General features: G+C 53.7%; 1 protein-coding gene across 1 annotated transcript; it reads right to left on the bottom strand.

Moving 5' to 3' along the window:
- Nucleotides 1-2,949: 2,949 nt before the first annotated feature.
- MFSD2B (MFSD2 lysolipid transporter B, sphingolipid) lies at nucleotides 2,950-15,577 on the bottom strand. Its single transcript, XM_082851371.1, has 14 exons — nucleotides 15,465-15,577; nucleotides 11,749-11,874; nucleotides 10,456-10,580; nucleotides 9,803-9,926; nucleotides 9,409-9,487; nucleotides 9,189-9,319; nucleotides 7,237-7,327; nucleotides 6,999-7,120; nucleotides 6,486-6,569; nucleotides 6,101-6,181; nucleotides 5,754-5,863; nucleotides 5,255-5,398; nucleotides 4,697-4,867; nucleotides 2,950-3,876 (listed from the first exon to the last, which is right to left on the bottom strand). Exons 1-14 carry the CDS (start codon nucleotides 15,549-15,551, stop codon nucleotides 3,852-3,854), a joined length of 1,500 nt encoding a protein of 499 aa, XP_082707497.1. The 5' UTR covers nucleotides 15,552-15,577; the 3' UTR covers nucleotides 2,950-3,851.
- Between the last annotated feature and the right edge of the window lie 828 nt (nucleotides 15,578-16,405).

Raw genomic sequence — 16,405 nt, 5'->3', positions numbered from 1 at the left:
AAGAAGCAACGGAAAAGTCAGAAAATGCATCGTCAGAGATGGTAGAGGAGAACCGGGAGGGAGGTAAGGGAGCCAAGGAGGACAGGGTTTTGAAGAAACATGGACAGCATTATGGCTACCTGTGATTGAGGTTTCCTTGGTCAGTGTTACCCCACCTAATCATCAGACCTGTCCCAACACATAGGTAACAGTGTACACATTTCTTTCATGAAATAAATGGAGGGACTTCCCTGGTGGTCCAGTGGTTAAGACTCCGTGCTCCCAACGCAGGGGGCCTGGGTTCGATCCCTGGTCAGGGAACTAGATCCCTCATGCTGCAACTAAGAGTTCACATGCCTCAACTAAAGATCCCACCTGAGGCCCGTGAGCCATGGCCGCTGAGCCTGCGCGTCCGGAGCCTGTGCTCCGCAACGGGAGAGGCCACAACAGTGAGAGGCCCGCGTACCACAAAAAAAAAAAAAAAAAGAATCCGCCTGCCATTGCAGGGGACATGGGTTCAAGCCCTGGTCCAGGAAGATCCCACATGCCGCAGAGCAACTAAGCCCGTGCGCCACAACTACTGAGCCTGCGCTCTAGAGCCCGTGAGCCCAACTACTGAGCCTGCACGCCTAGAGCCCGTGCTCCACAACAAAGAAGCCACCGCAATGAGAAGCCCGCGCACCGCAACCAGAGAAAGCTTCGCAGCAACGAAGACCCAACACAGCCAAAAATAAAGATTTAAAAAAAAATTATTTTAAAATATCACACGCAAAAAAAGGAGGGAATGGCAGGTGAGGGTCAGGAGACAGGAGACAATGCTGTGGAGCGGGGTGGCGGGAGGAGAGTAAACCGATTATTTGAAGAGGAGGAGAAAGTGAAGGGAACAGGAAAGGCTGTTTTTGTTTGTTTGAGGATGAGGGCACCGTGGACATTCACTTGTTCAGTTAGCAAACATTTATTCCTGTTGAACGTTCACTTCTGGGCACTGAGGATGTAGCGGTCAAAGTCCCTGCCCTCATGACATTTCTGTTTTAACAGGGGTGTCAAGCAATAAACAAGAAAGCCGTTGAGAACTATATAGTTGTATGTGGAGGTGGGTTCTACTGAGCACAAGCAAAGTGGGTGGAGTGTAGAGACGGGGTGGAGCAGGCGATTGTGGGGAAGCAGGAAAGGCCTCCCTGAGAAAGTGATACTTCAGGAGGGACCTGATCTTGTGAGACCTTGAGGGACTGTTGATGGGATGCAGGGGTGGGGCTGAGAGGGTCTTGAGCAAGTGGATGGCATGCTCTCCTGGATTTAAGTGGGGATGGAAAAGGTGGAGAGGGAAGGGGCAAGGGGAGATGTCTGCCTTTGCCGGCGATAGGCCCAGGGCTGGCCGTGGTGGTAAGGAGAGATCTTCCTCTGAAACAGGAGGATGGGCTCTGAGGAGGGTGGGTGTCAGGAGAGGGACGTGGATATCGGGTGAGCTCAGTGGGCAAATGTGAGCCGAAGGTCGAAGAGTAGGATTAATGGAATTACAGTGGAATCGAAGCATAGAGTCAGAGGCAGGGATGCTGGCGTTTGGTTTCAGAGGAGGAGTGGTCCTGTGATACCGAAGTCCTGGGTCAGCCATACCTCCAAAAACTATTTTAAGCCCTGGATAGCTCCACAAGCTTTGGAATCAGGACAACTTGGGTACAAGATCGTTTCTACCACCAACTGATCGTAGGCAAGTTGCTTAATCTCTTTAAACCTGTTTCCTCATCTGAAAATGAGAATCATAGTACCTGCTTCATAGGGCTGCTATGAAGAAGAAATGGAATACCTTTTGGCCAGCCCATGATTACCTCCTGTCTCTGAGATCTAACCCCTAACCCCCAGAGGTGGCCCCCTGCAGCTGTCTTTGTACAGTGAAGCTCTGATCCTTGAGACTGCACTCCCGGGAAATAGTATAGGTAACATAAAATGTGGCACAAGCTCTGATCCCACCTGCGTTGCCCAGGTTTCTAAAGCACAGCATAACATAACATGGTAGAAACTACCTGGCCTTCGGTCATAACAGGTACTGTCTCCACAGGGCAAGTGATCTTCCAGTGTTAAGAAACTGTTCTGTATGTGTGCGTATGTGTGAGTGTGCAGTGTGTGAGGTATGTGTGTGGTGTGTGCGCCTGTGCACGGCGGGGGGTGAGCAGAGCTTCCTGTCAGCCCCTTCCTGAACCAGTCAGGTGGACAAGGAAGAGAGACAGAGCCCAGCTCTTTCTCTGGGGCCCTGTGACCTCAAGGATCAGATGCCCATGTCAGTGTCACGGGGCCAGAAGGTTCAGGTATCAGACAGACTGGGTCACACTCTGTACTCTCTCTCTGAGGTCAGGTTCCTTCTTGTGCTATAGCATTTGTAGAGGAAGCTGAACACTTTAAGCTCTGAGGGGCACATCCTGCCTGAGTGTGTCTCAGCTCTGGCCGTCTTAGACCTCGCACCTAATCTCACACCTAAGAGGCAGCCAGAGGTCTAAAGAGGAAGTGGAAGGGGGCCTAGCCCTGGGCAGTGGGCTCAGGAGGGGACTGAGCCGGGGGCTGGGAGAAATGTGGGGGGCAGGTCTGCACCTCCTGGTCTCCCTTGAGGTATCTGGGCTTCTCTAGGAGGAGTTGCTGGGGCATCAGGGTCCCCACAGGTTCCTCAACTCTTCCCCAGGCCCCAAACCCACAAGAGCCACCTGGCCACTATCGAGTCTCAACTTTTCTTCTCTTCCAAAGGAAGGAAGGAGCCCACCTCCCACACGGCATCTCTGGTCTGAGGAAATGCAGACTCTGGGACATATGGCTGATGGGCCATAGCCAGTTTCAGTGACATCAGGCACCCTCCCCTTCCCTCCTCGGGACAGGGCTTTCCCAGGAGGTGGGATGAGAAGGCTGGCCACAGGCAAATTTTACAGACTCAATAGAAGATAAACCCTTTAATTTGTTTCTGAAAAAATAAATCTCAGTGGATCTTTCCTTCCCGAAGACATGTCCTCTAGAAAACGGTGGTTCCTGTGCTTTTATAAGATAAACTTTCAGGGGACTTCCCTGGCCGCCCAGTGGTTAAGACTCCGCACTTCCACTGCAGGGGGCATGGGTTCCATCCCTGGTTGGGAAACTAAGATGCCGCAGGTGGTGAGGCACAGCCAGAAAAAAAAAAGATAAACTTTCAGAAAAATATTTCCGCAAAAATAACTTCTGTTCATAAAAATGATGGGTCTTCGGTGGCTCAACATCAGTCAATGTCCACTTCTAGAAACAGTGTCATCAACTTAGCTGTACAGAGGGAAGGAAACACCTCATGTCTCGCTCAGTCTATCCCCACCACTGGCCCCATTCGCTCCCTCTGGGGTCTGCTGGCCTCGCTGCATCTGTCTCTCTCCTAATTGGACATCCCAGCATGTCCATCTGTCCCCACTCTGCCCACTCACGTGCTGTCAGCCTCTCTCAGACATCCAGTGGAACATCAGGGGAAACGAGTTCTGTGTGTCTGTCCTGTCAGGTAGCTTTGCCATCCAAGCAGGTTGGTGGGCCTGGTGCTCCCACAGGAAGTCTGCAGACCAAGCTGGTAGGGGCTTCCTTTTTCCAGGAATAGTTGCTACTGGTATGCTTTCCAGGTCACAGGTTGCCTGGAGCTGGGCAGTCAGGGGCACAGGCCTATCTGAGATGTCCTGCAGTCAACAGGCAAGACATGACAGGCGGGGGTCCTGGAGCCCAGGCCACTCCCTTCAGGAGAGTCACCGAAGATGCCGTATCCCAGGGGAAAAGATGGGTCGTGTGTAAACTGTGAAGCAGGGGTGCCGAAGGGCTGAGAACGGCGACTTGGAGCCCAGAAGACGCTGCTCCGGCCGTTCCAGCTCACAGGAGTCTCAAATTCAAGCGAGGCTGTAGCTGGTCCTCCTGTTGGAAAGGGAAGAAGCCAAAGGGAAGGATGAGGTGGGTGGGGTCCCGTGGAAGTGTCAGTGGCTGCTCCTTGTCTCTCTAGCAGCTCCTCCCCTTCTCAACCCTGTGAATGAAGCTAAAACTCTGTTCTTCCGAGTCCCACCAAGCAGTTCCCCATCCACCTGTTATTCCCTGAGTGTAGCGCATGATCTCAGTAAGATGGGCTGGAGTCCCAGGCCGTCCACAGCAAGCAGTGAGAGACCCATGACAAAGCCACTTCCTGCCTATCGTGCGTGGTCCTCTGTATCTACATGGACTCGTGTTTGTAAACGCGTGAGCGTCGGCAAAAACGTGGACAAGGCTCGTGAACGTCTGCTGGACCAGACGTGTTGATACTGCAGCGCCTGCTTGGCCTCAGGCTCTGGGCTGAGCTCTTGGGACGCAAAAATGAAGAAAACAGACCCAGCTTTCAAGGTCCCCACAGTCTACTGCGAAAGCCAGACAGTGAGCAGATCACCCTTGGGCAGTGGGATCGGCGGTTCGCAGGGGGAAGAACAAGGTCAGAGAGAGCTGCTCGGTGCAGCCTGCGGGGGGGAGAGTGGAAGATGGCTCCCAGGTTTCGGCTCCCAGGCCGGAGGGTGGTGCCATTCACCGGGACCGGGGCACAGCAGGAGCAGCGATTGGGGAAGAAGATAGATTCGGTTTGGGGCCCACTAAGACTGACTGCCATGCTTGTGGGACATCAGGTGGAGGTGACCAAATGAGAGCCGTGCACATCTGCATGCCTCCCGGGTGTTGGCGGCCCTCCTGTGTATACCTGTGTGCGAGAGGTGCCTACCTCCCAAGGGAGCGGGAGCTGTTCCGACTGGGCACCTTTGGAGTGGGGCCGACCATGAGGATGCACAGACCGATGAGGATCATGCAGGTGGGCATGGCTCCGATGAGGACTTTGAGGGTCACCACTACCTGTTCCGCCTGCCTGCAGGCTCCTGACTCATACCCCGCAAAGCTGGGGAAACACCATCCCATGCATCCAGCTCAGAGCCTGGCTTCCTGACGGAGGGGACCCAAATGCCCAACCACCACGCTATCCTGAAACTTGGATAGTTTCCTGGCCACATCAGCCTAACTATGGGGGACGGAGTGTGAGGGAACGAACAGACCAGGGAGGAGTTCAGAGAAAGCTGAGGATCTGGGAAGCAGAGGCTTCAGAAGGGGTACAGCCACCAAGAAGGGCCCCTCCCAGTCATGTGCACAGAGAAAGTAGGGTGGAGGTTCCCACACACCCTCTGGACCCAGGGGTGACCCCTGGCTGGCTAAGGTGGGGGACTCTGCCCTCTGCTTCCCATGCCGCTAGTCTTTTGTGCCTCTGGTACAGCCCAGCTCTGTGACTCACTCCAGGCTGAGAGTGGAGATGCCCAGGGCACCTGCACCTGAAAGCTTGGTGAAGAAGACATAGGATGAGTAGAAGATGGTCTCCAGCCCTGGGCCGTGCTGGTGCTGCAGCTGGAATTCATCCACCACATCTGGAAGCATGGACCTGGGGGAGGGGGCTGCAGAATTATCCCTTTTATCCCCTCGACAGCCACCAGCCTGGGAGCTCTCTGGGGACAGAGAGTGAGTTAGATTCACCCCTGGGTCCCCGCTGCCCAGGACCGACCCACAGAGTCAGGCAATATTTCCCCAACACACAGCTATCCACCGTTCCTGCCGCCTGGTGCTCTTTCAGGAGGGCTCCACAGATGGCGCTGGCAGCCTCCATCTCCTGCAAGGGGGAGAGCCCCTCCCCAGCGCAGCCTGTGCACAAGGCCTGGGATAGCAGGTTGATGTGAAGGAGGGATACCCAGTAGGAAGGACGTGAGGCTCCCACTCCCATTTCCCTTCACCCAGCCTACCAGGGTAGCAGCAAGGACACGGCAATGCTCACGCCAGATACAAAGGCCACGACGTATGCCACGGGTGCTGTGGGCATAGCAGCCAGCAGGATTGCAAATGGCACCATCCCCTAGGGAGACAGACACACTAGCTGCTCCCTCCACCTGCACCCCCCAGCTCAACTGCTCTTTGATTCACACACTCACCGCTCTACGGATGACCCCCTGCGCCTGGTCCCCTGCTAGGCACTGAGCACGCGGTGAATATAGACACAGCCCTGCCGGCCCCCAGGAGGCTTAGGCTCCAAGGTCACCGCCTCCCCCACCACCACCAAATCCCTCCAGGCCTTGCTTCCTGCCTCACTCACAAAGATCCCGAAGGCCGACATCCTCTTCCCAAATCGCTGCAGAACCCACTCCCACATCGGGGTGCTCAGCACTGCCGAGACCTGTGAGCGGACAGAATCATCACAGCCCAGGACACGCCGCCTGTGCCTCTGCCAGGCCCTCAAAGCCCTGACTTTTAGGAGGGACGCTCGATGTTGACCTTGCCACCTGTTTGGAAACAGTGGCTGTGAACTTTATGAGCCTGGCCCCAATTCCACCCTCTGCTGAAATGCAGGTGACCAAGACCACAGCAGAGTCCAGAACCCTGACCATCGGAAGTCCGGTCACATGTGTCACGTCAAGGGTCACACATCCCCAACTCAGGCCCCCGAGAGCCCTTGCCTCTACCGCCCCAGGTCCCCTCACCAGGATGGTTAGCACCAGGCTCTGCACATGGTCATGTAGCCGGGAGGCGTGTGCACAGAACAGGACCAGGTAGCTCTGCTCCACCTGAAGAGGTCGACAGGAAGTGGGCGTGTATGGGAAATGGCAGAAACGTGGAAGTCAAGGGCAAGGCCAAGGTCTCAAGTCTGGCCTCCCCTTTGGGACCTCAAGCGTCCGGTTCCTACCGCCATCACGCAGTCCCCTCCCCAACGAAGGACACTTATCACTGACACAGGTATAAACGCCATTCCTTGTCCCGCCCCCCAGCAGGGCTGAGAACCACCCCAGACAGCGTCAGCTTCCTGGTGTCTGGGCCCTGACCCTCCCCAGCCCCACAGGCTCTAGGCAGGTTCCTCTCCTCCCAGCACCAGCCTCGCCCGGCGCTTGCCAGCCACTGGTTTCTCTCTGGTGCGGTGGGGACGAGAGACACCTGAACCTACGCAGGGTCAGTATGGCCAGAGCCAAGCCAGTGGGGATCAGCCTGGCCAGAGGTACCTGAACGGCTGCCGAGATGAACAGGAAGGAGATGACCAGCTTCAGGTAGGGCGGGTGCCGCACTGTGAGCCGCAGCCCAGCCAGGAAGCTCAGGCCCTGGCCGGAGGCTCGGGCGGAAGCATCTGCAACACAGGAAGGGGACATCTTGGCTTGGCGGAGTTCAAAACCAAAACCCACGCCCAAGAGGAGCCCGGCCGCAGCTTCTGCTTCCCACACTCTGCCTGCACCCCGCACCTACCTGGTCGCTCCTTCACCCCCAGGCAGAGCAAACTACTGCACAAGGGGTAAGTCACAGCAACCACAGTGGCTGCAATGGAGTAGAGACGAGTCTGTGGGACAGGACAGAACTTCAGTGGGGGCGATGTCTCCAACGCACGGAGGTGGGGATACCCAGGGGCCGGGCAGGAGTACCTCCCAATGGGAGCACAGGGACCCTCAGCCCAAGCCCAAGGATGCTGGGTGCCCCTCCTCCCAACCAGCGCAGCAGGAGAGGGAGATCTAAGGGCCCAGAGTGGTCCTTCTGCTGACCCTCTGCCTCCTGCAAGCATCCATGCCACCATGGGTCTAAGCCCCCTTCGCCTCTCTCTCTCTCTTTTTTTAAGCAAACGTTCATTGGGGCTGATTTCTGCATGCTAGACCCTGCGGTTACGGTGATGAAGAAGTGATCCTGTGCATCCACAATAAGGGGCTTGGAGTGGGTGGGGAGACAGATCCATGAGCAGACAGTGTGACGCATGATGACGCAGATAAACGTCAAAACCAGAACGGTGCTACCTAGCATTCAGAGGAAGACACTTATGTACTAAAATACTTTTAAGGCATGCATGGGAGTACCAGTCACCCAATTCAGGATAGGGGTTGCCTTTGGTGGGGGAAGAAAGAGGGAGATGGGCAGGGCTTCACCAGTGCGCATCCAGCACCGTTGCACAGGGTCCCACATTCAGAAGGCACTGCACTTGGGATTTAATGCTCTGCTGTCTTGAAATTCGTGATGATTTTATCTATGAATCTGTGTTTTGTAAGTGAAGTCGGTGGAACAACAGAGCTGGAACTACCAAGAGGCACCTGAATGCTACTCGCCTTGGCTCACACGAGGCTTTGCCTTCCGGGGTGGGGATGGTTCTCAGTCTCCTGCTCCCTACTTCTTGGCATCCCAGGCCCCGCCCGGCCTCCTGCTCTCCAACCCAAGGCCACTGCCACCCTCTGTTCCACCCTCACCCAGACAGTGACCCAGTAGCTTTGGGGAGGGCACTTGTAGAGGCCTCAGTGGGGCCTAGGCGTGGAAGCGGGGAGGGTGAATCTGCAGGTCGCAATCCCTCTGATCCCAGGCTCGTAGCACCATGATGGGGTTTGAGGGCAACTGGGCAGAGTCTCTCCCCGACCCTGATTCAGGCAATCCCTCGATTGGGGCAGTAGACCATGGGAAGGGGAAACTGACTTCCCCGCTCTCTCTGGGGCTCTACAGCTTCACTTTGCTCTGTACTCAGGCAAATTCTGTAGCTGGGCTACAGACGGGTCTGGGGATGGATGGGTACAAAGGACTTCATTGTAATGTTTTCTTACGGGTGGTGAACCATGGGTGTTGGTAGTATTATTCTCATACCATTAATTCCCAAATGTTGGTGGAGGTGAGTGATGTCATTTGCTTAAGGAGAAAGGGCGGGGGGGGCGGATAGAAGATGAACTTGATGGATAAATAGATGCACGTCCCCTAATTGCTGAAAAGGGACCTGCTTTGAGGAGACAGGAAGGGGTACTAACCCTTTCACACTGGGGGTGGGGTTGGCATTGGCAGTCACCCGTTCAGGGATGGGTAGGACTGGTCATAGGTCAGGTTTTGCCCAGAGCTCTGCCAGGACACCAAACCGTTCTGCTGTCTCTCTGCCCTGTCCCTGCCTGTGGCCCTTCCCCACCCCTGTCCCTTCTCTGGGGTCTGCCTCCTCCCCTCCAGATGGCCTGCTGATCTGTTGTTTGACTCCATGTTTAGAAGGCACCCAGCAGAAGCAGATTTAGCAGGGAGGACGGAGGGCATGGGCTCAGCTACAGGAGCAGGGAAGGAATGAGAGGGCATGGTGTGCAGAGCTGAGCCCCCAAAGAACCATGAAGAGACCTGGGGGAGAAACAGCCCTGGAAGAAAGAAGTGACCCCGAAGCGGGGGTCCCAGTGGGTCTGGGTAGCCTGGGCACTCACCGCGTTGGGGGAAACGGCCACTTGTCCTGGGAGCGCAGTCTCCTTGCACCTGTGGGACCCGTGGGCACCAGACACGATGAGTCCATGGACAGTGGCTCCCATCAGCGTCCCTGCCATCTCCAAGGTCATCCCTGGGACACAGCGTGGAGCAAGGTGACAGCTCATGGGGCCAGGGGCAGAGCCATCCCACCCCACGCACCCCACGCCTGCCTGCACTCACGGTACACAGTGGCCGAGTCCCGCTCCCTGGGGCTGGGGGTCAAGAGCATGGTCAGTGCCGTGTAGGGCACCTGGAAGAACTGGGGCACCGGGCAGAGATTAGGATGGCTCCTGCCACCAGACTGCCAACCCAGGCCAGCAGCTTCCCGAGGGCAGGCCTGCGCCAGGCTGGCACATCCCCACTGATTCCCTCAACCCGGAGTTAGGGGCTGAGGGACAGGAGGGGCACCCAGCCTAGAGCCCACGAGAAAAGCTAATGGTCGGTGGCCACCTGGTAAGCAGGTGGGCAGCAGGGACCTGGACCCCTACCCCCAGCACACACACACTTCAGAGGGGCCTCCAGCCAGCACTGGGGTTCCAGGAGTCCAGGCCGGGGAAGGGGGCCACCTGCTTACCGTTGCCAGGGCCTGGAACAGGGAGTAGAGGGCTGTGTACCAGAGGCCGCGCAGGCTGGTGAAGGGGGGCAGGAACCACAGGAAGAAGGAGGCCAAGGCAATGAACGGCGTGCAGCCCAGCACCCTGTGGAAGCACAGCCCAGGTGGAGCGCCCCGCGGCACCAGGACAGGGGACGCAAAGGCTGGGCCTGGAGCAACCTCACCCCTCTGGGTTCAAGCTCTCGGCCCCTGGAGAAGCCCTGGGCTGGGGCTTTCAGGGTGGGAGCCATGGAGGGCGCGAGGTGGCCGAGGGCGAGGAGGTAGCCAGGAGTAGAGGCTGGGGCACTTAGTGGCTGGGTTGTGCCATTCCCTGTTCCAGGGGGCACAGGCAAGTCACATCTCTGTGAGACCTTCTAATACACCCAGCTCAGCCTGGCTGCATTCCTAGACCCCCAGGGCCAGGACAGCGACTCTTGGAGGGTTTGTCCAGCTCTGTGCCACCAGGTGAGGGAGAGGTCTATGAACACCTGCATGACTCAGTCAGACCCAATCCATTCCTGTCACCTACTGTCCAGACTTGTCCTCTAACCATCCACTAAGAAGCAGATGTGACAAACACAGTGACCTCAAGCCAGGGGTGGGTGCCAGGATCCTGAGGACCATGGGCTGCTCACCAGGGCATGAGTCGTCCAGACCCTGTCCTCCTGCTTCTGTTGATGAAGAACCCAGCCAAAGGGTCGGCAGCTGCCCCAGACACCTTCCCTCCAAACAGGACAAGTGACACCTGGGCAGCAGGGATCTGAAAGGGACAGGGGAGGGGATAGCCAAGGCCCGGCAGAGGCAGAGAGGGTGTCTAGGCCTGCCCGCCCATCAGGAGGAAGATCTGGGAAACTGGCAGGGGCCAGAGCCACGGTGCAAAGGTTTTTTGGTCTCTTCCCCAGGACAGGAATCCAGAGAGCTCCGAGGGCATATGTGCACCAGTAGAGAAGCGGGAGGGAGTGACAGCTGTTCCCTAGCACATTCCTGTTATACTTATGCCCGGTCACTTTCAGAGAAGACTTGAGAGATCTTCCCCTGAAGGGCTCAGTGCAAGAAGGGTGCACTGAAGCTGACAGTCAAAGGCAGACCTTGGGTTTCACAATGAAAACGTTTTATTGATTTTTCTGATTACATAAATGATACACTCATTATAAACACATTCAAACAGTACAGAAAAATACTGAGCAAAGCTCATCTGAAATCCCACCATCCTGAGACAACTGCCAGGAACATTTTGATCATCCTGTCCTGCGTTTCCTTATGTGCATTTGCAATTTATAATTTTACACAAATGGGACCGTATCAGCGTCATTTTAAAAAATCACAGAAAGATAAATAAATCACGGATACCTTATTAAAAAGTTCTTTTTTGTTTACCCTCTATCCTCCACCATTCCCTCCTATAGCCAACATTAACACTCTGGCGGCTATCCTTCCGGAATTTACTTTCCCCATGCTCATCCTTTAATCATGTACAGATGTATATACATCCATATACCCATGCACCCACATATATGGGGCATGTTTTTGTTTTGCTAAAATAGGATCATTTTATATACCTTTCTCTAAAACTAACTTTTCTCACTTGACAGTGCATCATGGAAATCCTTCTGAGTCAACTGGTATAGATCTAACTCATTCTTTTGAGTGACTAAACAGTAGTCCATTATGTGGCTATAGCCCAACTTATTTTCCAACTACTTCTATATTTGGGGGCATTTATGTTGTTTCCCACTTTTCCACTACAAACAGCCTGCAGTAAACATCCTTGAGGAGGTTGCCCTCAATAGCATTTGGTTTCTTCTCAGGCTTGGGTCAGAAGTACCATCTACCAAGGATGATGGGGGTGGAAGTAAAGGTGGGGTGAAAGGACCAGACACCAAGGAAGATGGAAGCAGGGGGCCCCCGAGGCTGCTGCCCACACTCACCTGGGCCACATCGAGCAGGAAAAGTTGCAGGTAAAAGGCTATGGCGCTGGAGGCCACCTGGTTGGGGACCCCTCCAATGCCGTAGCACACCTTCGTACAGAATGAGAGGCGACCAGCTCCGCTGTCCTGGGGGAGACACAGGAGCTAAGCCCCCACAGACACACAACAGCTCCCTCCAGCCCCGACTTCCAAAATCATCCTGAGGTCCCTATATCTTGAAGGCTTTTCCAGCAACCTCTCAGTCCTAATTTGTCCCAAATCACCTTAAAAGGAAGTGAGACAGAAAAAGGAAAAAAAAAAATCCTAAACCATGACCTCTAAGCATTTCCAGGGAGAAGTTCTTCCCTATATTTCCCCACAGTGCTTCCTGCTGCAGTCTGTTTTATTCTCCAAGTCAGCAAGCCAGAGTGAACTGGGGGTGAGGAGGCCCCTAAATTTGCCACCAGCTTCCTGTGTGGACTTCGAATAAATCACTTTATCTCTCTAAGCCTCATCTGTCAAATGGATATTCCTGCCAACTTCAAGGGATTTTTTTTTTTACATCTTTATTGGAGTATAATTGCTTTACAATGGTGTGTTAGTTTCTGCTTTATAACAAAGTGAATCAGTTATACATATACACATGTTCCCACATCTCTTCCCTCTTGCGTCTCCTTCCCTCCCACCCTCCCTATCCCACCCCTCTAGGTGGTCACAAAGCACCGAGTTGATCTCCCTGTGCTATGCGGCTGCTTCCCACTAGCTATCAATTTTACATTTGGTAGTGTATATATGTCCATGCCACTCTCTCACTTTGTCACAGCTTACCCTTCCCCCTCCCCATATCCTCCAGTCCATTCTCTAGTAGGTCTGTGTCTTTATTCCTGTCTTACCCCTAGGTTCTTCATGACATTTTTTTCTTAGATTCCATATATATGTGTTAGCATACGGTATTTGTCTTTCTCTTTCTGACTTACTTCACTCTGTATGACAGACTCTAGGTCCATCCACCTCACTACAAATAACTCAATTTTGTTTCTTTTTATGGCTGAGTAATATTCCATTGTATATATGTGCCGGATGTTTTGATGAGCAAATGAGGCAATAGCTCCAGGAGCTGATGGTTAAATATTCGGGACTTTTGCAAGCCAGTGGTTACTGGCAGCCTGAAATCGGCCATGGTGAGAGTATTTACACCACAGAAATCAGTAAACAGCAAAAATCAGAGTTTTGTTTTTCTGGAGAGACTGTTTACCAACCCACCACTAAAATGAAGTAATGCTTATGACCCCAAATATATGTGTGTGTGTGTATATCCATATATATATATATATATATATATATATATATATATATATCCCTAAGCTACCCAGTGAACTCCAGACTCAAATTAAACTGTCTACTCACAGCCCCACATGGTTGCCAAACAGGCATTTCAGCTTAGCATGGTCAAAACACAGCTCCTGATTTCCATCCCATTGTCTTAACCTCTTAACCCTGTCGTCCCCATTGCATTAAATAGCTCCAATGTCCACTCAGCAGCTCAGACCACAAACCTAGGAGTCATCCTTGATTACTCTTTCCCAATTCCCCTGTCTAATCTATCAGTGAGAGCCTCCTGAGTGGCTTCTCTGCTTCTACTCTCGTTCCCTACTATCCACGCTCCGTCCAGCAGCCCAACTGATCTTTTCATAACATAAATCAGATTGTGCCTCATCTCTGCTTAAAACCCTCTAACAGCTTGCCATTACAGTTTGAATAAAACTCCAAGTCCTTCCCATATTGCCTACAGGCACCCACCCAATCAGCTCCCACTCCCTTTCCCACCTCACTTCAGATAGCTCTACCATGGTAGCCTCCTCCTTCTTGTTACTCAAAATGACCTTTTCTGTTGCTGCCTCAGGGCCTTTGCACTTCCTGTCCCTTCTGTCTGGAAGGCTCTTCCTCCCGGTCTTTGCAAGAGCTGACGCCTTGCCATTCAGGCTGAAGCCCAAATGTCATCTCTTTAGAGAGGGCTTCCCTGACCACCCAAATCTCTCTCTCAATTGCACTAACTACAGGATATATTCTTATTCATTTCCTGCCTCTCCCCACCAGCATATAAACTCTCTGAGAGCATGAACTATATAACTTTGATTCACCACCATGTCCCCAGTACCTAGAACAATGCTGGGCATATAGACAATATATATATTTGTTAAAAGAATAAATGCCATGAAGACACTGTGGAAAGTGCTATTTCTTCCATAGACGCTGGGAATCCTTCTTTTTCATCTTTTGCCCGGAGATGGGAGGGGGAGTGGAGAGGACCATGGCTTCACCCATTTTTGTATCTTGACAGACACCCCAAATGAAAGGAAGGTCTTCCCAGATAAGGGTTTATCAAGTCCTCTGCACTCTTCCTACCCACACATGAGGCAGGATGTGGTCTCCTTTTCTGATATTTTTGTGAACTCTATTTCAACTTCCAGAAAGCTTAACAACAGGCAGAATCCAACATGATAACTCTCCCCCCACCCTGCCCCCTCCATAATGGGAACTCTGGTTTCCCACTAAACATACCTATCAAGTTTCTGATACATAGAAGGCACTTGAAACAGACATTCCAGCTGAAACTTGGTATATGATACAATCTTGGAATCTTGAGGAAGGCAGTTTTACCTACTTAAATCATAAGCCCTTCACAGTCACCTGAGATCAAGTTTCGGAGTTAGACAAATTCGACAAATTTGAATGCAAATTCTGCCTGCCATTTCTAGCTGTGTGACCCAGGACAAGGTACTCAGTGTGCCGAGCTTCATTTCCTCACATTTAAAATGGGGATAATACACCTCATAGGGTTGTTATGAGAATTAAATGCTAGCATTTCATGGACCATGTTCCCCCTCTAGCTATTCCTCTCACCCTGAGTTTCTAAATTTCCCTGGGAAGTGAGAGTCCCCAGAGGGCCTCTTAATCTTGCTTGCTTTCTTGGAGGCCACAATCTTTTGCTCCGAGGTGCTGGAGAGGAAGCACTGAGTCAGCATAGGGAATTGAAGCCACAGACAGAATGAATGCGTTGAGCACAGGGCGGGCAGTGGATTTTTGCACTCATCAGGAAAGTTCAGACGTCCTAACTCCTCTCCAACACAGCCACCCTGAATGACATGCGCCCCAGCCCCATCCAGGGGGTGGGGGGAGGGGGAATGCGAGGGGCTGAGGGCGCCCCTATGTTCCCGCCTGCCCGCTACCCTCACTTGGGAGCCTGGTTGCCAGGAAGGACATCTCTAGAGGCAGTCTCCTCAAGGAGAGCCCGGCGCCTGGAGGAAGCCAGGTTTGAGAGGGTCGCTGTGGCTGCCCGCAGCACCTGCCCGGAGGCTGGGGAAGGGAGGCAGACTCCTCGCGCACCACTCAGCGTCCTGCCTGCCCAGGGTGCAGGGGGCCTGGGGAAGACCTGGAGTGCGGTGGACAAGAGCCCTAGACTGGCCCTGGCCCTGCCTGACTAGGTGAAGGAATCAGCAGCTTACTTCGCTTGTCTAGGACTCGGTTTCCCATCCTGCTCTCTTTGGGGCTCCCGAACACCCTCAAGCCTCTCGGCTCTCCTGCCAAACTCCACCAGGGGCAGTTCAACAACCTGGAGGCTTGCCGAGGCTGGCTGAAGGCCTACGCCCAGACGCCCGGAAGGTCCCCGGGGCCCCTCCGGCCCAGCGCCCGCTCTGCGCCTGGCTCAGCCCCCGCTCCCCTTGATTTGCGCTCACCGAACCGGGCTCCAAGGTGTGCGCTTCCGGCGGGTGCGGCGGCGTCTCAACTGGCGGGGCCGGGGTCCCTTCGGGGGACACTGCCATTGCTCACGGCTGCACGCGCACTGCGGCCGTCGCCCTCGGTGTTATCGCCCGGCCGCCCCCGCAGGGAGGGCGGCTCCCGGGCCAAGAGGGCGCGGCGCAAAGAGGGGCGGGCTAGCGGGCGCGCCCCGGGCCGCGGGCAACGCGCGGGAAAACGGGGAAGCCGCGAAGTGCGCGGGTTCGGTTTCCCGAAGTGAAAAACGCCAGAGCCCACATTTGCCGGGGGAAAGGCTGGCCAAGTCACTCGGGACCGTTTTCCTTGGGGTAGGTCTCCGAGGGAGTGAGAGCCAGCGGCCGTTCGCGCTAATCTCGCCTGCTAAATCCTCGTGAAAGTCGACAAACAAGTTCATTAGAAAAACGAAGCAATAGAATTGACCTGCTCAGACTAAGACTATGACTGAGTAGGCTTACAACCCTCTTTAAAAAACTGATACAGGATGTCCGAAATACATTCTCCAGCCTCATACAGATAATGCGTATGGCCATGTAACTAAGTCCTGGCCAGTGAATAAAAGCTGAGTGGTGTAAGCAATTTCCCAGAAAGGTCCTTAAAAGGGAAGGGGTCACATCATATACAAAAATTAACTGAAAACCCATCACAGACCTACGTGTAAAGGCTAAAACTATAAAACTCTTAGAAGAAAGCAGGAGCATATCTTCATAATCTTGGGTTAGACAAATGTTTCTTAGATAGGATGCCACAAGCGTAAGTTGGACTACATCTAAATGAAAAACTTTGTGTTGTAACCTATGCAACCAGTGAAAAGACGACCCACAGAATGGCAGGAATGTTTGCAAATCATAAGGATTTGTACTGGAATATATAAAGAACTCAAAACTAAACAGTAAAAAGATAG

The sequence above is a fragment of the Leucopleurus acutus genome (assembly GCF_964270905.1).
Source record: "Leucopleurus acutus genome assembly, chromosome: 12".
Classification (NCBI taxonomy): domain Eukaryota; kingdom Metazoa; phylum Chordata; class Mammalia; order Artiodactyla; family Delphinidae; genus Leucopleurus; species Leucopleurus acutus.
Note: the sequence above shows the minus strand (reverse complement) of the source record. Positions and strands in the feature narration are given on the sequence as shown.

Coding starts and splice junctions, on each gene's coding strand:
- MFSD2B (XM_082851371.1), bottom strand. CDS start 15,551: ATGGCAGTGTCCCCCGAAGGGACCCCGGCCCCGCCAGTTGAGACGCCG. Junction 5,864..6,100: donor TGTCGGCCTTCGGGATCTTT/GTGAGTGAGGCA, acceptor CTGTCTCCCTAG/GGGATGGTGCCATTTGCAAT. Junction 3,877..4,696: donor AGCTCCCGCTCCCTTGGGAG/GTAGGCACCTCT, acceptor CCTTTCCAACAG/GAGGACCAGCTACAGCCTCG.